We start from the raw sequence: 22,660 nt of genomic DNA on the forward strand, positions 1-22,660 counted from the left end.
GGCGCCGGGGAGCCCGTCGGAAACTTCCTGATGCTCGTAAAACGTCTGCAGGCAGGAGCGTTCGCACACGCGCTGCGCTCCGAGACCGGCATCCTCCGAGCAGCCCCAAACCCCCTCCGGCGGCCACGGGGAGGGCGCTGCCCCCCTCCAAACGCACCCAGAGCCGGCAGAACCGGCCCCCTCGGAGGCGAAGGCAGGGCCGGGGCCGGAGCGGGGGGACTGGACGGGACGGGACGGGACGGGACGGGAGCTCTTGTCCCCTCGACGCTTGCTTCGGGCGGCGCCGGGCCCCGCTCAGCCCCACGATGAAGACGCTCACGCCCTCCCCGGCGGGCCGGCCGCTCGTTAGCCCGGGCGCTCGGCAGCGCAGCTCGGGCCGAGCGAGCTGCCGCCTCCCCTGCTGCAGGGGCGACCAGCAGCCGGCGCCGGCAGGGAAAACCGCCGGGCGCGGGGCCGGGGAGGAGGAGCGCGGCCGGGCCCACGGGCGGCCGGGCGGAGCGCCGAGAAAACTCGGGGGCAGCACGAGCCGAGCCGCGCGGAAGGCCGCGAGCGGGGCAGGCCGTCGCGTCGGCGAGCCGCCCGGGACGCCCGGGGGAGCCGGGGGAGCGCGGCCCGCGGCCGGCAGTGACACCCAGCGGCCGCGCGGGGCCGCGCCGCGCTCCGAGGGGGCGGACCGGGCGCGCCAGGACCCAGCGCCCGCCAGCGGCCCCTCCCGCCGCGCCCGCCCCGCGCCCGCGCCGCCCCAGCCCCGGGCTCCGGCGCGGCCCGGTCCCGCCGCCGCCGCCGCCGCCGCCGCCGCCGCCGCCGCCCCGTGTCTGCCCCCACCGTCGGGGCAGCGTAGTTCTATTTGGCAGAACGGGGGTATTTTGTCCCTGCGGCGGCTCCGTACTTCGCGCCCTCCCTGGCGCTGACGTAAACATCCCGTTCTCGTCCAGCTGCCCCTCTCGGAGGGGAGGCGGGATGTCGGTCGCCATCTTGAAAGCGGGCAAACGGCCCGGCCGAGACCGTGAGGGTGGTGTTTCCTGGTGGGGAAGAAAAGGCAGCAGGGGGATGTGCTAAGGCTGAGTCTCCTAGAGGGGTCGGGGGCGAGCGCGTGGAATCCCGGGGGCGCGGGACGGAAGGGAAAAGGAGGGAGTGCCCGGAGCCAAAATGGCGGCGGCGGCCTCGGCCGGAGCGGGGGAAGGGGGGCGGAGCGCTACGGCGGCGCGGCGGGGCCAGCGCGGTTGGCGGGAGCGGGAAGCCGTTAGAGCGCGCTGGGCGCCGAGGAGCTGCTGAGGGGAGCGGGGACGCGGCCACCGCCGCCGCCGCCATGCACGTCGTCAAGCGCGGTGAGGGCCGGGGGGTCACCCGCGCTGTGGGGGCCCCTCACCCTGTGGGGTGTGTGTGTGGGTCACCCCGCGCTGTGGGGGCCCCTCACCCTGTGGGGTGTGTGTGTGGGGGCCCACACTCTGGGCGCCCCTCACCCTGTGGGGTGTGTGTGGGGGTCACCCCGCGCTCTGGGGGCCCCTCACCCTGTGGGGGTGTGTGTGGGGGGGGGTCACCCCGCGCTGTGGGGGCCCCTCACCCTGTGGGGTGTGTGTGTGGGGGTCACCCCGCGCTGTGGGGGCCCCTCACCCTGTGGGGTGTGTGTGGGTCACCCCGCGCTGTGGGGGCCCCTCACCCTGTGGGGTGTGTGTGGGTCACCCCGCGCTGTGGGGGCCCCTCACCCTGTGGGGTGTGTGTGGGGGTCACCCCGCGCTGTGGGGGCCCCTCACCCTGTGGGGTGTGTGTGGGGGTCACCCCGCACTCTGGGGGCCCCTCACCCTGTGGGGGTGTGTGTGGGGGTCACCCCGCGCTGTGGGGGCCCCTCACCCTGTGGGGTGTGTGTGGGGGTCACCCCGCGCTCTGGGGGCCCCTCACCCTGTGGGGGTGTGTGGGGGGGTCACCCCGCGCTGTGGGGGCCCCTCACCCTGTGGGGTGTGTGTGGGGGTCACCCCGCGCTCTGGGGGCCCCTCACCCTGTGGGGGTGTGTGTGGGGGTCAACCGCGCTGTGGGGGCCCCTCACCCTGTGGGGGTGTGTGTGTGGGTCACCCCGCGCTGTGGGGGCCCCTCACCCTGTGGGGTGTGTGTGGGTCACCCCGCGCTGTGGGGGCCCCTCACCCTGTGGGGTGTGTGTGTGGGTCACCCCGTGCTGTGGGGGCCCCTCACGCTGTGGGGTGTGTGTGGGGGTCACCCCACGCTCTGGGGGCCCCTCACCCTGTGGGGGTGTGTGTGTGGGGGGGTCACCCCGTGTTGTGGGGGCCCCTCACCCTGCGGGGGTGGAAGCTTGCAGACCCTGCTCTACACTGGGGGGATCAGCTCTTGGCACTGGGAGCAGACGGGATTTTTCTTTTGCACTGGGGACTCCCGGGACAGGAGCCTGCTTTGGGAGACGCCCTCCTGTCCATGTGGCTTTGGGGTTGGTCCCTGTGCTGTTAATTAAGGACTTCCCCCCCCCCCCCAGCACCCCTCTGGGTACCGGCTGTGGCCTCTTGGCCCACAGGGGGACCCCGAATGGCGTCAGAGCCTTAGGACTGCTCGTCCTTCCCCTGCGTGTTTTATGAGCTCCTGGGTCTGGTTCCCCTCTTCCAAGGCAGTGCTGTGCCCTTGGGCACAAGCCCCGACCTTGGTTTACAGGACGGTGAGTTTTACTTGCAATACGGTCCTTTTTCGGCCTCCCCGAGGGGACACCGGTCTGTGAGCTGGCTCCCCGTGCGCGAGTGGAGGGCCACAGGTGGAACACTGAGCCTCAGGAAGGGTCTCCCGCTTCAGGCTGAGGGCGGGCAGAGGTGGCCTGAGCTGGACTTCCCATCCCTGCAGTGGTTGTCCTGAGAAATGCGGTCATTCCATTTCTGCACACGTAGAGTCTTGTGAGGTGGAAATTTCTTGGTCCTGTTGTGGGTCCTCACACCCTGCTTAAAGAGTAGGAGCTCCCTGTTTTTCTTCGCAATGCTGAGGTGTAGACCTTTGAGTGCAGGATCACGTCTAGTGCTGATCTCCTGGGACAAGAGTACCCCGGAGGAGAGGGCTAGCCGCCCTTCTCCCTGCCTCCTGAGCCTAAACAGGAAACCTGAACAGGCAGTACTTGGTGAGTCCCACCCCAGCTACCCCCAGGAGAGGGCTGACTCCTTGCTGTGTGATCTCCTGGGTAGGAGGATACTGTTTTTAACTAGTTTGTAATGTAACAGGAGCTCTTGTGTTCATAACTTCTTCCCCAACAGATGGACGCCAAGAACGTGTCATGTTTGACAAGATCACATCACGCATCCAGAAGCTATGCTATGGGCTCAATGCTGACTTTGTTGATCCGGTGAGTGAGTCTATCCTCTCTCCTGCTATCCTGTTCTCTGCCTCTTGTGGTGGTCTTTGCTAAAAGCCAATAGTTTTGAGCAGGTGCTTTGTAGGGGTTTTTCCTTCCTTTCAGCAAAGGAAAAGCCAAGCATGGAAGTCCATGAAGGAACTGTTGGCAAATATATTGACTACTCAAATTTTTCATAACATGTTTCTTCTACTTGCTTGTGTTTTGTTTTTTTTCACTTCACAAGTACAAAGTCTGAGACTAGGTTTAGGGGAAGTGATTGCCCTTCTTGTACTTAGAGTTGTTTTTTGCTCTAACTCGTGTGTTTTGGTTGATTGCTTTCTGTTTCAATTCACAAATCTGAACAATGCTGTACAGAAAATAATTTTTACTCCTCTTTTAATAAAATAGAAAGGTGCCCTTTATCTTTGACAGAACTCCCCTGCCATTACAATGTCCCTCCTTTGCTTTTCTGAGCTGTGTGTGATTTGGGGTGTTTATTGCTCCCACCTCTACAAGCTTCTCCTTCCACAGCCTGTGTGGAGACTAGCAGCCTCACGGATCCATTGAAGTCTGTGAGACTTTTATGCAGATATGCAAAGCCAGTCTGTTCATTTGTTATTTACCAGCTTAGACTCTTCACATCTCCAAGATCTTATGATCTATTTTCTTATCTTTAATTGCATCTGTAAAATATCTGACATTCATTCTGTGCCAAAAGTAACACTCGTCAGCTATAGATAGTAGAGAGCAGAAGGAAGTGTGGTAGTGACTTTTCATCGTGGGGATGCTGAAACAGAAAGTACGTTGACTTGATCTCAGTGACACAGGGAGTTGCTGATGGGGACAGAAATAAAGTTCATAAGGCTCCCTGACTCTTAGTATCCCCATCTTAATAATGAAGCAAATTTTATATGAATCAAGGAATTTATATATATTCTGCAGGAGTGTGTGGGATAATTTACGTGAGAGGGAATTTCTTCACTGTGAGAGTGACAGAGCACTGGACCAGGTTGCCCAGAGAGGTTGTGGAGTCTCCTTCTATGGAGATCTTCAAGGCCCGACTGGATGCAGCCCTGTCTAACATGCTGTAGGTGACCCTGCTGAGCAAGGGGGTTGGCCTAGATGATCTCCAGAGGTCCCGTTCAACCTTACTGATTCTATGATTTCTTTCTGGACTTATTCCAAGTCTCATCAGGCTTTTAAAGCTCCAAATGCAGCTTGACTTTATAAAACCTCCAAGCAAATACAGTTTTAATGTGACTTTTCCACATACTTTGCTGCTACTTTATTCTAGCTTTTAGGAAACTGTCTATCTGCAGAGAGAAAGTTCTTGGTGGTTGTTCTATTTTCTTTGCTGTTTCCCTGCTCTCTCTCTCAGGCCCCAATATCATTTGATTTCAAAATTTCAGGAGAAAGTACTTTATCAAGAGGGTTTTGTATTTTAAGTTGTTTTCTGTTCAAATAGAATGAAAAGTACTGCTTATAGTGAAGCATGTCTTGTATCTTTTAAATTGTTAAAACACCGTATGTACATAGATATACCATGACAGCATATGTCGTATGTACATATACATATATCTATATAAAAAATATATACATATATATAAAATATATATATGTATATCTGTTTTATTTGTGTGTGTATACACACACACACGTATATATATACGTATATGTATATATAATATTTAAGCAAGAGATAGCTAGTCTGCCGGATTTTGCTTTTTCAGGCCCAGATCACCATGAAAGTGATTCAAGGGCTATACAGTGGTGTCACGACAGTGGAACTGGATACTTTGGCTGCTGAAACGGCTGCAACTCTGACTACCAAACACCCTGACTATGCTATCCTGGCAGCAAGGATTGCAGTGTCCAATCTGCACAAAGAAACTAAGAAAGTATTCAGTGGTAAGTCTGTCTGGGAACACTTGGACAGCAGTTAGTCAGAAAGGGAGTAGGAGTTTTGAAGGATATAAATATGTAAACCTCTTTATTAGCAGAAATTAAGTACCTAGGCCAACTAAAATGCCATGGAAATGAAAAACATCAGTTTTATACATGTCTCCAGGAAAGTCAAGTTACCTGTTTTGTGAAAATATCTCTATAAAAGAGAAGAATGTTATTGATTAAAATTAGGATCTACCCACTTTTCATGCTTTCAAAAAGAAAACTTCTTTAAACTCGTGAAAAGAGAATCAATTTGAAAAGCTTATCGCTTCTAAAGTGGAGTTACCTGCTGAACTTTATATTGGCTAGACAGAAATTCTCTAGCTGTGACTGGATCATGAATTTTATTAGAAAAATCTCTAAGCGAAGTGCCTTTTTAAGGTCAATAGAAAATAATAATACTGAGCAGACAGAAAAGAAGTTGGGGAGTGTTATGAAGGTGAGGGGTCGTATGCATATAGAGTTGGAGGGGGTTATTTTGGAGGAGTAGTCCTGTGTTAAATCCTTGAAAATTAATTACAAAATATGTATACATGTGTCTGGGTGATTTACTTTGTCTCTCTTTTTTAAATATGTTTCTGTTGTAGATGTGATGGATGATCTCTACAACTATGTAAACCCTCACAATGGGAAGCACTCACCAATGATCTCCAAAGAAACACTAGAGATAGTTTTGGCCAACAAAGATGTATGTAACATTTCTCCAATTCTAAAGTTCTGAAGATTCAGTGAACTAGTAGAGACAATTTATTTTTCTTATTTCCAAGTAAACAATGTCTGCTTTAGTCAAAAAAAAAAAAAAAAAAAAAAACACACAATACAGAAACCAGTGGAGATAACTGCTCTGTTTTGAAGAGTAAAAGAGAAGGGTTTGAGATTTCCTTCATTTAAGGATATTCCTGTAGCAAGATCTGTTTTCTTAGATGTCCTCATTGTCATGATCCGTGCAACTAATTAATTTTGAAAAAAGTGCCTTTTGATGTAGCAACCTCTTCTATGTGCACAGAAGGGGGGAGATGAGGTTTGGTGTCTGATTTCAAGTTGTTCCAGTTCTGTGTTCTTATCAACAAGGCACACTCACATTTTGGTTCTGTCTTCTGTTCCTTAGTATCTAGTTAGAGACTTCAGTAAAATGTAGCCAATGATTGTGCATTGTACTTGAAAAAAATTTTTAAAACTGTGCGTTTGCTGTTTCAGACTAAGTGCTCCTCCATGCTTTATTCCTTCCTGTCTGGTATCTATTTCATCAGATTTGTGAGGCCAGAAAAACTGAACAATGAAAGCATTGTTTTACTGAAAATACGAGCCATGAATAATCTGAGTTTAAATATAAATCTTTCTCCATATTATTTCCTCTCAGCGCCTGAATTCTGCCATTATCTATGACAGAGACTTCTCCTACAACTATTTTGGTTTTAAGGTAAAAAAAACCCATTTCTTATGGTATGAATACTGCTGTTTTGATGATGTTTTGGAGTTGAGTCTTTTAGGGGGATGGAAACCCTTGTAGAACCGTCAAGATTTGTCAAGGAGAGCACTGGGGTAGATGGGACATTAGTGGAATTGTTAAAAGAAGGAGTACCTGTGTAAAGCAGTTGTCAAGGTGCATGAATCATGTACTTTCATCTTGGCTTTGCTGTACATCTTGATGTGTCTTTTTTTCCTGTTTGCTTGTTTGTTGTTCTGTCAGCCTTAAAAGTTTTGAGAACTCCTGAGTGTCGACAGAAGTGGTGGGCTATATTGGTGTGGTGAAACCAAGTGATCCCATGTGATCTCTACCAGGCAGACTTGAACCTGCCTTGGGGCACAGAGAGGGATGGAATGACCTTACAGAAGTCTTTCTAGCTCTGTTTCTGTAACTCCATGCAGAGGGCAAGGCTCAAAAGGATCTCTGTGCAGCTAGTGCAGCACAGACCTGTATGCTTAGTTTTCTCCTCTGCTGCTGTCATGCATGGGTAACCCACAGTTCAGTTAAATTTAGTTAGCGACTGGGAATAGAAGTGCATGGCATAAACTGACACTACTGAAGGAAAGTACAAGGTGAGATGATATGTGGCAGGGGAGGAACACCAGAAGTCCTTTGATCATGAAAACCCAGAGCTTCCGTCTGGAATGACTCCAAAGTCATTATGTCAAGTGGGGTCTCTCTTTGTCAGAAGGAAAACAGCTATTGAGATAACATGGAAGCTAACTATCTGATGGGATTACAGACAATTCCTTTGCAAGGGGCTGCAACTGTTTTGCCCCCTTTGCTGGTGTAATATTTTAGCTGTTGAGTTCTAATATTTTTGCAGGAAACAGTAGTGAATGCTGTTGGAAGTTGCCTAGCTCATGCTATCAGGGAAAGAATCTAATAATCCAGCAAGGGGATTTTCGTTTCTCCCCATTGTTTTGTGTAACAGTTGCTCTCAATGTGTCATCCCACACATTTGTGTAGTCTTCCATGCTGCTGGAACGATCTCCCCCACAAGCAGTCCAGTCTACTATGCTTCCACCATCTGCTCTTCCTGGTCCTCTCTTAACACACTGTTCGCTGCTGAGTCGTTTCACGGCATCACTCAGTGGGCTCTCCGAAGGGTTGGGCAGAGAGTGTTCAGCTTTTCCATAGGACTGGCTACTTCAGATGCATTTTTGGCCTTACTGACTCTAATGAACTAGTGATTTTTGCTTAGAACTGTGCAGGGGGGACTCTTCTGTCAACAAGCATGTGATATGGTGCCTTCTGGTTTGGGGGAAGTTGTAGTGAGGGGAAAAAATAGAGAGTGTAAAGAGCAGAACAGCTGCTGAAACAGCATAAGCGAGGATGGAAAGAAGGTATCTTGAAGGAGTGTGTATGTGCGCACGCAAATATGTGCAGTTTCTGACATCTCCTGTATTTACCACTTAGTAACTCTCTTGACCACTTTTGCTTTGGTCCATGCCAACTCCTTTTTAATTCCTCCTTTTGCTTTGTCGTTAATTTATTAGGCACAAGCTGAAAAGATATCTCTTTTAATTGTAGAATTACCATATTTGTCATTTTGTGTTAAACACTCAGCATAGCAGGACTGTGATATAGGTTACTCAAAAAGCATTATAGCATGATTGATAATACTGTTAAGGAGGGATGGAGTTCTGGAGAACAAGCACTCCCTTGCCTTCCAGCCTTAATTCACTATGGGGTGAAAGCTAGTCTTGACCTTCTCACTCCTTACTTCACTACCAAACCATACTGCAAAGCACGGAGTTCTCAGCGTTAGAGTCTTGCAGCAGCCTTCTGGTTTTAGTAATTAGTCACCTAATATGCTATGCCATTAACAAGACCAAGGAGTGGAGTGCAGGCTTGTCGCCTCTGTTGAAGCCTGGGATAAGGAGCAGGAAGATGCTTGTATTTTTTTTGTAATAAGATTTTTTTGAACTGAAATCTGAATGACTATTAAAATGCACTTTATGTTTTTAAAGACTCTAGAGCGCTCCTACTTGCTGAAAATCAACTCAAAAGGTAAGAACTGTCTATATCAATTTAATGTACTGTTTAAAAGTCAAGGCCTTGGCTCAGAGCAGGGGATGAGGGGGCAGATAGGCTACCTCATAGCCTTCAGGAAGGCATTCTAGCGAAGTATTGGCTACTATTTTGAAAAACAGCAACCAAGCAACATGTTTGAAATAGATTTTCTCTGGGTGTATACAAATCTCTTCTTACCTACTAATCTAGCATTTTTTTGTGGCTGTAATGTGTGTGCATGAAGAAACAGCTGGTCACTAAGAGCAGCAGAGTGACAAGTTTACATGGGTGTGCCAAATAATGGCAGTGTGAAGTAGGCAACTATACTTGACCTGTCTATTGCAAGGACCCTAGTGGTTTGAAAGCTGCATGTTACCTAGGATGTAGAAGGTACAAGCTGATAACTTGTTCCATAGTGCTAGGCACTTTTTAATAAGTTTGAAATGCCTAGGACACTGGAACAGTGAGAGGTTAATTATAGTTCAGTAAACCTAGATGCTAGTGCTTATATGCTGGATTGGATTTTAACTTTTAATACAATGTGTGGTTTGTTTGTTTATTTGTTTTGTTCTCCCCCCCCCCTTGTGAACAGTCAGGGATTGGAACAGGTTGCCCCTGAGAACAGGCAGGCATTGGAACAGGTTGCCTGAAAGGTTATGCAGTCCTCATTATTGGAGGTTTTCAAGATCTGACTGAATAAAGCCCTGAGCAACCCGGTCTGATTCACTTAGCTGACCATTTTTTGAGCAGGAAATTGGACTAGAAACTTCTCAAGGTTCCTTCCAACCTGAGTTACTTCGTAATTCAGTGAAAACAATGGCTCTAACGTGGCCCATTAAATGCTGCTTGTAGCTTATTGCTTCACCTCTGGCTCTCTGAACTAATTGTAAATGTTATTGTAAAACTAAATTAAACTAATTGTAAATGCTATTCTTCTCCCCCACCCCTCCTGTTTTTCATGTCTAGTTGCTGAACGTCCCCAACATATGTTGATGAGGGTGTCAGTGGGAATCCACAAAAATGACATTGATGCTGCAATTGAAACTTACAACCTTCTGTCTGAAAGGTGGTTTACCCACGCTTCACCCACGCTGTTCAATGCAGGCACCAACCGGCCTCAGCTCTCCAGGTACCTTTGGCTTTCCAGTTTGCCTAATGCATAATTGGACGAACATTAAGTTTTGGAGATTGAGTCTTTTCAAATGAAATCTCTGTCACAGCTGCATTTTTGTGATTCTGTTGTATAAGTTTTAAGAACTGCTTGCTGTTAAATTAATATCTAATATGTCTTTGGGGGGGAAAACAAGACATCTTTAAGCTTCTAAAACTAATGGAAATGTTTGCACTCTTTACTTTTATTTGCAAGTAACTTAAATATAAAGTTCTGCAGGTTACAAAATGAAGCCTGGTTAATTGTTTTCTAAAATATGCCAGAAGTAGCAAGCATAAGTGATTTGAAGTAGATTTGATTTTGAAAATGCTTTGCTTTCATAACAAGGTCTCATTAATACAATTAGGTTTGTGATGTTCTCCAATACTATTCTTTATTCCACTTTGCAAACTATGTTCTTTGTTTTATTTATTTGCTTTGTATAGCATATTAAAAATTCAGTATCTACCCTTGTTTTTCTGCAGCCCTGGTCAAACATTTTGATTTATGTTTAAATCTTTATATGCTAAAGCTATTTTGTTTCCATTAGTTGTTTCCTGCTATGCATGAAAGATGACAGCATTGAGGGAATCTATGACACTCTCAAGCAGTGTGCACTGATCTCAAAATCTGCTGGTGGCATTGGTCTTGCTGTGAGCTGTATCCGAGCCACTGGCAGCTATATTGCTGGGGTAAGTGTGCAGATGGTGTACCCAGCAGAGGGTAACCATCTAGTTTTGGTAAATATCTGTTCTGCAGTTGCCAAATCAGTGCTACTTCTATCAAGGAAGTTTAACACAGAAGTTAGTCTAGCTCAATAATCCATCCCTTTTCAGTATGACTAAGATGAAAAGGCTGTTTTTCCTTAGTATTTTGGTTTCCTAATGGATGTCCTTTGAAAAAGAGGATCAGATCATCAGATCTCACTCCCTTGCTTGATCAAACAGTTCTAGCTTCTTTACAGATTAGCAGCCTAGGAGTGTGTTTATAGGCTCATGGATTAGCTGTTTTTATATGTCTAGCTACTTAAGATGATTGTGATTGTTGTTGTTGTGTTTTGGGTGTTTTTTAAGTCACAGCGTATGAAACCTCTGTAAATGTCCTGATTAAATAAACTGATTGGGGTGGTCAACTGCTAGCTTTCAGCATGGGAATTATGCTGACAGACAAAAGGCATATGGAAAATGCAGGCCCATCTCTTCAGGCAGTTGTTTTTCAGTACTGTTTTTTTTCCCCTGTGCCTTTGCAGACAAATGGAAATTCCAATGGACTTGTTCCAATGCTAAGAGTCTACAACAACACTGCCCGCTACGTGGACCAAGGTGGTAACAAGGTACCCACTTTCCATAAAAGTAGGATAGAAGTGGGGTGGTGAGTGGAACCTCTAAGCGGTGGTAGGGATTCTTCCACTGTTATGGAAAACTGACCCTGCAGCACCAGTGAGCAGGTGGAGTGGTTGTAGGTAGCATATAATCAAAACAGAACTTTTTAACCTCTTGTTGTTGATATTCTGGTGTTCCCCTTTCACTATGAATTTTATCATGCAGTTATATCTTTTGGTTGTCTGCTGTAGAATACAGATGTGTAAGGTCAACCTCTTGTATCAGTCACTCCTTGAGTATGCTACATTGAATTAAGATGTAAGACTAAAAGGTTTCTTGATATGTATCCTCTGTACTCAAACAGTATAAAATCAAAGATTCATGAAGCTCCTGTTGACATAGAGGAAATGGATTTTTGATGCTTTTTTTTTCTTTAACTAAGAATTTGAAGTTAGCAACATGGCAAAGCTCAGTTCCAATAAGTGAGAGCAACAGTAACACAGCACTCTGAAATTGCCTTTACATGACCATAAAATTAGGTCCTGGATAGTTTAGGATACTATGTGCACTCAGCAGCAGTGTGGGAGGTGTATTTTTTGAGAGCACTTTATTCTGATCCTGACTGTATTTCAGAGACCTGGGGCCTTTGCCATCTACCTCGAGCCATGGCATTTGGACATTTTTGAATTTCTTGATTTAAAGAAGAATACTGGGAAAGAAGAGCAGCGAGCCAGAGACCTTTTCTTTGCCCTCTGGATCCCTGATCTCTTCATGAAGCGAGTTGAAACCAACCAGGTAAGAAGCTTGATTGGTGCAGGTTAGGTCTGTTAATGGAGAAATAGCTGATCAGCCCAGGGATGGAATTCAGGAAGTGTTGCAGAGCTCTCTTCCTAGCAGCAAAAGAACTTGCTAAAAGAGCTGCAGTACCCAGATTGAGAGCTGGGATGTGCAAGTAGAGAATAGAGCTGGAGAACTCTGGTAGGATACTTTGCTTCAGTGCTTAATTTTACAGCCCATGACTTAGTACCAATACTGTTACACTAAATTTTTACTCTGGAGTTTCTGTAAAGCATCAGACTCCTCTCAGTAAATTGACCTTCATATGGCTGATTGTATATGCTTTAATAGAGGTTATATTGTGGATTGGTCATTTGGGGACTAAAAATTCAGTTTGAGCACAAATATTCATAATTGTTTTTAGACAAATTTGACTAGCCTGAGACATAACCTTCCCTTAGTCTGCTCACAGAGTTATTTTCTAGTTTTTCAAACGAGAAGCATAATGCATTTTCATATATATACTAGGATGTGCTCATGTTGGCAATGCATGTTTAACTGATACATTCTGCTGATGAAGTTGAAAGCTGTTAACAATAGAGTGTTTAAAACTTTTTCTGATGGATACTTTCACTTTCTTACAGGATTGGTCCTTAATGTGTCCAAATGAGTGTCCTGGTCTAGATGAGGTTTGGGGAGAGGAATTTGAGAAACTGTATGAGAGGTAGGTAAAGTGGACAGACTTTTAAGTAGTGGTCATCCATTCATGGAACTGTCCTTGTTATGGTGTCTAGGAGCCAAAGCACAGGTATGTGGTGTTGGCTCACAACTGGTCACCGAGTTCCATTATCAGTCATGAAAGAATAAAGACAGGGAATGTCTAATTACTGTTTGCTTCAAATTTTGAGCTGCTCAAAATAGGATTACATACAAATGGTGATTTAACTTGTTAAAGGGAGACTCTGAAGGGATTTATGCTTAAAGCGGTAGATGACTTTTGTTTTGAACTAGTTGTGCAGAATGTTGTAGTGAGAGCCCAGTGAAAGCTTTCTACTTTAAGCAAGGATAATCTTGGTACCCTGCTTCTAGGCTATCTTGGCTGATTCAGAACTCTCATAGATCAGAAGCAAATGGGCTCCTGCCTTCCTGGGAACCTTGTGTTGTGTTCATCGTGACTATCTTCCACTGTTATTTTTGGAAAGGCTGGCCATTAATAAGCAACATGTGCCTTGTTGCAGTTATGAGAAGCAAGGCCGTGTCCGCAGAGTGGTGAAGGCTCAGCAACTCTGGTATGCCATCATCGAATCTCAGACAGAGACTGGCACCCCTTACATGCTTTACAAAGACTCCTGCAACCGGAAGAGCAATCAGCAGAACTTGGGCACCATCAAATGCAGCAACCTCTGCACAGAAATAGTGGAGTATACCAGCAAAGATGAGGTAAGTGGAACTTGGGGCATTTAGGAAAGCTGTATTGAGTCTGTCACAGCTTTCTAGGGTATGTCTGCCCTTTAGCTGCAGAAGGGAAAAGATAGCTGAAAACTTCCTGAGGATGTTTTGATTTGAGTATTTACAGCTGTTCCACTGAGTCTGCATATATGGATTTCCCCTTTCCTCCCAACTCCTGTAGGAGATTTGCTATAAACAGAGATATTCATCAAATCCCCAGCAGCTTGATGGAGAGGTGAGCTTGGCAGAGAAGTAAGCTGCTTGGCTTGCTGGTAGCTGATGTAAGCACCTCTTAAGCTAATGCCTTAGTAAAACCCATGCCTCTTTTACTCTCAGACTTGCATTTCAATAAGTTTCCCTCAAGTTTCCTACGTACTTCCCTAACATAGATTATCTACAAAATAATCCATGTTTGTACTGCAGTGTCACTGACAAAGGTGAAACAAGGACATAGAATGAATTAGTGTTAATACAGCATGGGGATTTTCTTGTACAGCAATTCTCCTGAGCGTTGAAACAGTCAGTTTCTACTCTATCAGTTGCCAGTGGTTCATTTGGCACAGTCATAAAATTCTGAGTAGTCCAGAAGAGACAGAGTGCCATTGTGCCTGCCTGGACTGCACAAGAAATCTTGGCTGGCCTGTTTTGTTTCTCCTGGGGTTGGAAATAATGATAATGTTAAAAAAAAATATATTAAGAAAAGACCCTAACGTAGTTTCAAGTGTAGAGGTGAAAATTCCTGCCAGAGGTCCCTTCAAACATAGAATGAACTATGGTTCTATGTGATTCTGCTAACCTCATACTGAAATCAGTATGCTGATTCTGGCAACACAAGAGATGATTAAGTTCAGTTTCTGGAAGGACTATTTATAGGTAGCAGGACTGACCAAACCAGGGAACTGATTTCTTCTGGTGATACTTGTGCCTTGATAGCTATTGAACTTCACTGAATTGTTGTTACCCTTTTTGCAACTTGTAAGAGTGTGCAGAAATGAGAATGATGTTTTTCCAGCCTTGCAGCTTGCTGGGTTCTGTGTTTTCAACTCTTTATTTCCATACAATTTGGCTAGAGAACAGGCTAAGGGACTGGGATTTTATGCATTTTTGCATGGAGTGTTAGCTGATATGCCTGTTCTTCCCCTTGCATTCCCCTCCCTCCACAGGTTGCAGTATGTAATTTAGCCTCCATAGCCCTAAATATGTACGTCACTTCAGAGCACACCTACGATTTCAAGAAGCTGGCTGAAGTCACTAAAGTTATAGTCCGAAACCTGAATAAAATCATTGATATCAACTACTACCCTGTGCCAGAGGTGAGTAGTGTGCTGAGCTGGTGTGGGGCTCAAAGAGTGTCAAGAGTGTGGTGAAAAAGTAGTTGTTGTTCTTTAGTAACCTGTGTTCAGTCTTCAGCAGAAGGAATCAAAGAGCGTTTTTTTAAAACTTTTGGCAAACAGTTGGGAGTTCTATTAGCTACCTGTCTGTTGTTAGTGACTTCTTTAGCTCCAACTCAGAACAGTTCCCTAGTGAAGCAGTCATACAGAGAGTCTTCCCTTGAGATAGTTCTGCGATTGCATTTTTTTCATTTATGTGGAAATTGGACACAGAGTATGGACAATTTTATTGTCCATAAAGCACAGAATAGCCCTAGAAATAGTGAAAAGCAGATCCTGGTAAGATCCCAAGAAGGTGTAACTCAGTCTTGAGGTGTGCGTTTTGTGCATTTTTGGGAAGGTGCATTGGCAGCTTTCTGGGAGGAAGGTGGAGAGAGGGGATGGCAGTTAAAGAACAGGAGCAGAGTTTGTTGCCCTGTGAGAACACAGGAAGAAAAGCAGCAGAGCTGAATGCTGAGACTGGCATTGGAGGAGGAAATAAGCAAATACCCAAAGTGTGCATCCAAGCCTGGCAAGAATCAGATTTCTGAAGCATATGCAGTTTATGATGAAAGGCTGTGAGAGCTGGGCCTGTTTAGCCTGGAGAAGAGAGAACTGAGAGGGGATCTTATCAATGTCTACAAATGTTTGAAGGGAGGATGTCAAGGGGATGGGGCTGAGCTCTTTTCAGTGGTGCCAAGCGATAGGACATGAGGCAACAGGCACAAACAAAAACAGGAAGTTCCACCTGAATATAATGAGGAACTTTTTTCCTGTGAGAGTGGCAGAGCACTGAAACAGGTTGTCCAGAGTTGTGGAGTCTCCTTCTCTGGAGATATTCAAACTCACCTGGATGCAACCCTGTGTAACATGTTCTAGGTGACCCTGGTTGAGCAGGGGGGTTAGACTGGATGATCTCCAGAGGTTCCTTTCAACCTCAACCATTCTGTGAATGCCTGAGTTTGAATGTCTTCAGGGGTCTGTTTTTCAGGAAGTGCTTAGTGTTCATTTCTAAATCATGATTCTCTTTTTCTGAGTCAAATTGAACATTTAAAACTGGTGTTCACTTCTAAAGACTTAATCTAAGTTTTCAAATTCCTGCCCTATCAGACAGCAAACTGTGGGGAACTGGGCTGAGTTGGAAGCTGGGTTACTGCAACAGATTGAATGGTCAATACAAATGAAAGCAAGTGTAGAAGTGAAAATTCCTGCCAGAGGTCCCTTCAAACATAGAATGAACCATGATTCTATGTGATTCTGCTAAACTTAAGTATTCTCTCTACTTGGGTGCCCTGCAGGCTGAACGCTCCAATAGACGCCATCGTCCCATCGGCATTGGTGTGCAGGGTCTGGCAGATGCTTTCATCTTGATGAGGTATCCCTTTGAAAGTGCTGAGGCCCAGCGCTTGAACCAGCAAATTTTTGAGACCATTTATTATGGTGCTTTGGAAGCCAGCTGTGAACTTGCCAAGGAACAAGGACCATATGAAACATATGAGGGTTCTCCTGTCAGCAAAGGAGTAAGTACCAGGAACGGCGATATCTTAGGACCAAAGCTATTAAAGCACTTAATATTTACTGCACCTGATCTTTGGTCTTTCTTTGAAGAAAATATGACTGAAACACCTTAAGCTGATAATGTTGCAACAGTGCAAAGAGTAGTAAAGTTTCCTCCATGATTTGGCTTTTTAAATGCCATAGGAAATGTGTGGGTTAAATTGCAATGCAAAGGAAAAATAACAAAGCAAGATTCAGCCTGTGGAGGCTGACTCCTTTAGTGTAATTAAAAATTGGAGTGTTTGTAAGCTTCTATACAGGTCAGCCTCAACTAAGCTCCTGTATGTGAATAGTTAGTAATAATAGGTCAATTTATAGTGTGATTTATAAAATGTGGAGAAGAGAGTGCTCAGTCTAAATTGGGCTACACTTGTGTTCCTCAGATTCTTCAGTATGACATGTGGAATGTCACTCCATCCGATCTTTGGGACTGGAAGGCGTTAAAGGAGAAAATTGCTAAGTGAGTAGTCCCACACAGTTTGTATTAGATGCAAATTACATTTTTTTTTTGTGGTGACATGTTTTCTGACTGACTGAAAAGAAAATACAGAGCAATCATAAAAACAGCCTTGTCGTCTTATTTTTCAGTAGATTGTTCTTCAAAAGTGTTTGTTCTGTAGATGGCTTTCTTTGGTTTATATTTTTTCAGACCACAGAGAGCCCACCCCATAGGCTCTGATTTAGATGAACTCTGTTTCATTTTGTATGTGTTTGCATAATGGTTGTGTTCCATGTACTTAAATGTAGTGTCAAATGAGGTGGAATCAGCTGGAGTCAGGAACTCTTACCCCAGCTTAAAGGGCAAAGCAGCTGGGCTTTGAGAGTCCTGAAGACAGGAGCTGTTAAAGTATGAAGTGTCTGTAATGAATTTGTATGGGTTTAACTTGCAGATTTAGTCAATCTGTTTACTGTCTAGCATATGGAGTGGTCTCAGGCTCTTCATGGGCTGCTTTTTGTGTTTTTGCCTGTGAGTGCATGTGTGTGTACCTCCAATTATTATTTTTTTTAAATTTGTGTTCTCTTCTCCTGTGAGCCCTTTCCTATGATTAAATGATTTTGGGAGGCCTCTGATTAAAGATGAAAATAGCAAAGACTGAATTATGCTTCCATGTTAACCCATACTGCAAGTTCAGTGGAGTTTTGTTTTTTACTGTAGGTGACCTGAAGTTTTCAGGTCATCCTGAGAAAAAATGTAGGTGTGATTTATGATCATATGAGCTGAATTTGGAAAAATACGGTGATGAACATCCTTTAACTTTGTGAGAAAGAGTTCTTGATAGTGGTTCTCCTTGCTCTTTGCAGACAGTATATAAACTGTGCTTTTCTTGGGTCTTCTCTGTCTTGTCTCAGTTGATTGAAGCTTTCTCTTGACTGTCATTACTAGATATGGTGTCAGAAACAGCCTTCTCCTTTCTCCAATGCCAACTGCTTCTACTGCTCAGATCCTGGGCAATAATGAATCCATTGAACCCTACACCAGTAACATCTACACACGCAGAGTCCTCTCAGGAGAGTTTCAGGTAAGCACTTGAGGCAGGTATAGCAAACAGCTCTGGAAGGGATGTGCATGCTATCAGAAAAGGAATGGAGACCACAATGCTACTTTGCAAAATCCTGAGGAAAGGGCTGCACATAAAGCACTGAACAAATCTGTGAAGACATCATGTCAAAGGTTTACAGATGTAGAGGGGCCTGTCACGTAGGAGAGTGTGAAACAATTTTGGTTCTGCAGGCTTGAGTTAGTAAAGAGGTCTAGATGAAATAAGGAGATAATCTAACTGTTAGGGAGGTCTGGTCCATCCTACGTTCCCTCTGGAGTTGACCCCTCATCGATGTTCGTGAAAGCACTTGCATTTCCTCCTGCAGAACCAAATCAAATCCGTGTGGTATGGTCAGAACAACAGGCCTGTTGTCCTGCTCCATTGCATAGGTTGGGTGCGGGGCTGCTGGACAGGTACTCCCAGACAGCCACAATCACATGCCTTGCTTTTTCCTCCCAAATAAACAACCTGCACCTATTTTATTCTTTCCACTTTGGCTCCAGTTTTGCTGCTTTTAACACCCTTATTTACTAATTTTGGCTGTAGTCAGTGACCCTAGTAAGCCAGCACCTCCATTTTACATTTTTTTGACATTCCTTATCTAGGGGAGTTCTGTATACTCCCCTTTCACTATTTGTAATATCCAATAATCTCTCCAATTTTACCAGTTTAGTCTCAGGCTGAGTGGCCAAGCACTTTCCCCCTTCTGTTGTCCATAATGGCTGGCAGCTTCTCACGTTGTTACCCTGTTAATCTTGCATATGGGCTGGTCATCTGCATGCACACCTCAACACTAACCAAAGAGCTGTACAGTTGGCAATTCTGTACACCATGTTGCTGAACCACTTAAAAATCTGTGCACACTAGTGTTGTTTTGCCCCTCTCCAGGAAGGTATATCTGTGCCATAGGGCAGGACATACAGCTTAGCAGAATATACAGTGCTTTTGATCCTTACACGTTGTTCATTCTTGGCTTTGGTTCCTTACAGGTTGTGAATCCACACTTGTTGAAAGATCTCACAGAGAGGGGCCTGTGGAATGAGGAGATGAAAAACCAAATCATCGCTCACAATGGCTCTATCCAGGTACATGAGAGAAACCAGGGAGAACAATGTAGGCATTCCCACCAGTGCTGGCTAGACAGTCTGGGGCTTATCTGCCATACAGAGCTTTGAGGTCTGCCTTGAGTGACTCAGCTAGCCTGGGGCGGGGGGAAAGCTGTAAAGTGAAGTGGAGCGTTTCCGTGAGAAGTAAAAGATGTGTCTGATCTCAGTGATAATTTGTTCCGTATGGAACCTGCCCGTATAATAGAGAATTCCAATTGAACCGTACTTTTCTACTAGTTATTACTAGAACAAATACCAAATTGGGATGCTCTACTCTGTATAACTTATGCAAATGTTTAGAGTCTTGTTTATCCTAGAGAATATAAAGGAGAAATTTCATAGCGGGGAACAGGCTTGAGACATGAGCCGAGTATATAATATGCATATCTAGAAGATGGACAGGGAAGAATCTGTGTGGACTGAATCATTTATGCTGTGGAGTTTGAAATTCTTGTGCGACTGTTGTGCTTGGCATGATAGATGCTAATAAAATGCATCCTGCTCCTCACAGGGGAGGGGGTATCAGCTGCTGAATTGCCTTTTGTTTTGTCTTAAATAGCAGTGAGGTCTGTTTGAAAGCAGCTTCTCCTGCCAAATTCCCCAGAATAGGCCATCCTATTTCAGCAAGCAAGATTTCTTTATGCTTAGATACTTTCATATACAGGATGCTTGGGTTCAGTGACACAGTTCAGCTGCAGTAAGCTTTAGTTCTAGTCACCAGTAGCTGAAACTTCAGCAATCCTGAAGCCTGTTTTTATAATGTAAACATTTGGGCAGTTGCTGGTCACATCACATTGGAAAACTCTTCCTATTCCTTTCAGAATATACCTGAGATTCCTGATGATTTGAAGCAACTCTATAAGACAGTGTGGGAGATCTCCCAGAAAACTATCCTCAAGATGGCAGCGGACAGAGGAGCTTTCATTGATCAGAGCCAGTCTCTCAACATCCACATTGCAGAACCCAACTATGGCAAACTCACCAGCATGCACTTCTATGGGTGGAAGCAGGTATCTGGGAGGGGCAGGGGGTGAAGCTTGTTCAGAACAGATAGCGAATGGGATTTGATAAGTTTTTTTTTTTTTTTTTCTTGAACAGTTAGTCTCACTGGTTCTTGGAAGGGTAAACGACTGTTTTCTTCCAAGAATCAGTGTTATTAGTAAAATAGTTCTTGAACAGTATAACTGAGGATGTTTATAGTGTTGCTGCCATTAATCTTGACTATTGGGCGTCACTGTGAGGCAGGTACAGATATGGGCTAAGGGAGGTCAGGTTTAGCAGTCCAGAATTTGATTGTATTGTTTGCCTGAACTCCAGTGGATTACTGCTCTTTGATTCCTGCTTTTGCTCTGCAGGGTCTGAAGACTGGCATGTACTATCTCAGGACAAAACCAGCTGCTAACCCCATCCAGTTCACTTTGAACAAAGAGAAACTCAGAGAACGAGAGAAAGCATCCAAAGAAGAGGAAGAGAAGGAGAGGAATAAAGCAGCCATGGTGTGCTCCTTGGAGAACCGAGATGAGTGTCTGATGTGTGGCTCCTAACAGATCAGCCCTGCAGTACCAGCAAAGTCACTCCACCTGACATAATTCTTTCTGCAATAGATATGTCTAGTTTAACTTCAGGATGTAGGGACTTGCTGGAACTGTGGCAGGAGCAGTGATCACAGTAGTGTATTGTAGCTTCCCCATTCATGAATTGGGGTTGGTACACAGATACGGATAGTGTGCATAAGAAGTTTGTATATTGCTTTTGTAGCTGGGCTTCCTGGAAACTTAAGTGCTCTTGCATGGTCTTGTATTATCAGTAGGACCTTTCCTGAACAGGCAGGAAAGTATTAATGCCATTTACCTTAATGATCTGCCCTGGGGACTTCAGACAATTCTTCTCATTTACTGAAGACTTGTAGTCACATCTTTAGAAAGAGAAATGGACCTGACTGATATGATTTTCTTTGCTATGATAAGACCGCAGAAAGATGTCCTTGGGCTAGGCATGTGGTATGCTTGATATCTGCCTGTCATGGCAAAGGAACAACTTATGTTAGGCTTAAGAAGATGGAGTGTGTGTGGATATGCCAATAAGGTCCCTCTGCCATTTTCCTGCCATTTCTTCCCCTCCTTGTCCCCTCTCTCCCCAAGCCTGCCTTCCCCTTCCAAGAAGTTTTTCAAAGGTGCGGACTGGTGCTATGTGTATTGCAGGTGAAGACTTCATCTCCTCCATTCAGGCTGATGGAGCAGAGCATTGCACTTGGTAAATATTCTCAGGAAATGGCAGAACTGCTACAGTGTGTTTTATTCTGTATTAAAAACCAATCTAACTTATCAGGCAGTTTGCCGATAATGGGCTTCCTTGCCATCCTTGGTCAGAAAGGCTTCTGAAGTGCACACGCCATCTTCTTTCAAGAGCTACATTCATCCACCCCAGCTAGTTATCTGATCTTTTAAAAATAATATGTTTTTACTTCTCCACTACTTAACTCCCTGCGCTAATGCAGTGGGGCTTCATCACCCAGTTCTTAAATATTTATTGAATTCATGTACCATACAACTAACACGTTAATCCAGCCCAACTCAATAAAATGCAAAATGTCAAAGGAGTGAACAGTGTCTTGGAAACACTTTATTGATTAAGTGAATTGTAGCAGCTGGAGGATGGGGCCTTGTTTTTGAGCCTAGTACCTACTGCATGCAGTTCCTTGCAAACAGCTGTCTCTGAAGGCACGATGCATGTAAAATGGTGTATGTGAGCAGAACACTGTATTTGCTGGGGCAGCCATGCTTAACTCGGTAGGGCATTTGGTTTTGTGCTGTTTGAAAGAGGCTTAGGGTAGATATGAAGAAGAGGTTGAGGAAGCACCATGTCTGTGTTTCAGGAACATGCAAAGGAAGTAGGCTGAGATCACAGAGTAAATCTGTGACTTTGCCAGAGCTAAGGCTTGAACCCGTATGGCCTGTGTTTTAGTCCAGTACTCACCCTCTTTTCTTCTACTTCAAGTTCTTACAAGGCACCATTGAAAATAACTTGAGAAGTATCTCTCTTTGCTTCCAGAGGAAGAGTGTTAGGCTTAGTCACCACTCTGGCGGCTGTGCCTCCCCAGAAATTTCACTGAAAAGGGGCTGAGGAGACATGGCATTTTGACTGCATAAATTCTCTTTCAGGAGAGTCTTGGAAAGTTCAGAAGTCACAGGTACTGGAGCAGGAGTGATAGAGAAGCAGAATCCCTCTTGCAGAATGTGCAAACCTCAACTACTAATTGGAGCAGAAAGAGTTTAGGTAGAATTGAAATATGTTGTCTTGGGCTGCCAGGAGGTGTGTGGAAAGGTATGGGCTAGAGGCAAAACTCTACTGAGAAGCTGCAGCTTGACAGCTGTGGATGGGCCTAGTAAAGTTAAAAATATGTTTGTGCCTCTGTTCTCACTTGTTACTGGAGAACTTTAATGGGATGGACTCCTTTTTCCTCTGCTGCTGCTCCTGGCCATCTGATGACTCTTTGATCTCGAGATCAAAGTGCAGATAGGACTGTTTTAAGTTGTGCCTGCCATCTGGATCAGTGTGAATCTGTTACAGTCAAGAGCAGTGCTGCTCAAAGCTGGGCTGGCTGGCTACTCTGCAGCCAGATCCACCCTTAGCTGTCA

The 22,660-nt window shown here is 45.3% G+C and overlaps 1 protein-coding gene across 2 annotated transcripts; it reads left to right on the forward strand.

The window, feature by feature from the left end:
* The first annotated feature begins 1,228 nt into the window (after positions 1–1,228).
* Positions 1,229–21,621, forward strand: RRM1 (ribonucleotide reductase catalytic subunit M1). 2 transcript variants are annotated; one of them, XM_062578662.1, is made up of 19 exons: positions 1,229–1,328; positions 3,240–3,328; positions 5,050–5,227; positions 5,854–5,954; positions 6,627–6,686; positions 8,708–8,747; positions 9,717–9,879; positions 10,451–10,592; positions 11,150–11,233; positions 11,856–12,017; positions 12,644–12,723; positions 13,238–13,439; positions 14,612–14,761; positions 16,117–16,338; positions 16,759–16,835; positions 17,760–17,895; positions 18,906–19,001; positions 19,844–20,032; positions 20,378–21,621. In XM_062578662.1, exons 1-19 carry the CDS (start codon positions 1,310–1,312, stop codon positions 20,564–20,566), a joined length of 2,379 nt encoding a protein of 792 aa, XP_062434646.1. In that variant the 5' UTR covers positions 1,229–1,309; the 3' UTR covers positions 20,567–21,621. The 2 variants fall into 2 exon arrangements, with proteins under 2 accessions (XP_062434646.1, XP_062434657.1); XM_062578673.1 differs by lacking the exon at positions 1,229–1,328 and adding an exon at positions 3,045–3,106.
* Positions 21,622–22,660: the final 1,039 nt, after the last annotated feature.

This window comes from Rhea pennata, chromosome 1 (genome assembly GCF_028389875.1).
Source record: "Rhea pennata isolate bPtePen1 chromosome 1, bPtePen1.pri, whole genome shotgun sequence".
NCBI lineage: Eukaryota > Metazoa > Chordata > Aves > Rheiformes > Rheidae > Rhea > Rhea pennata.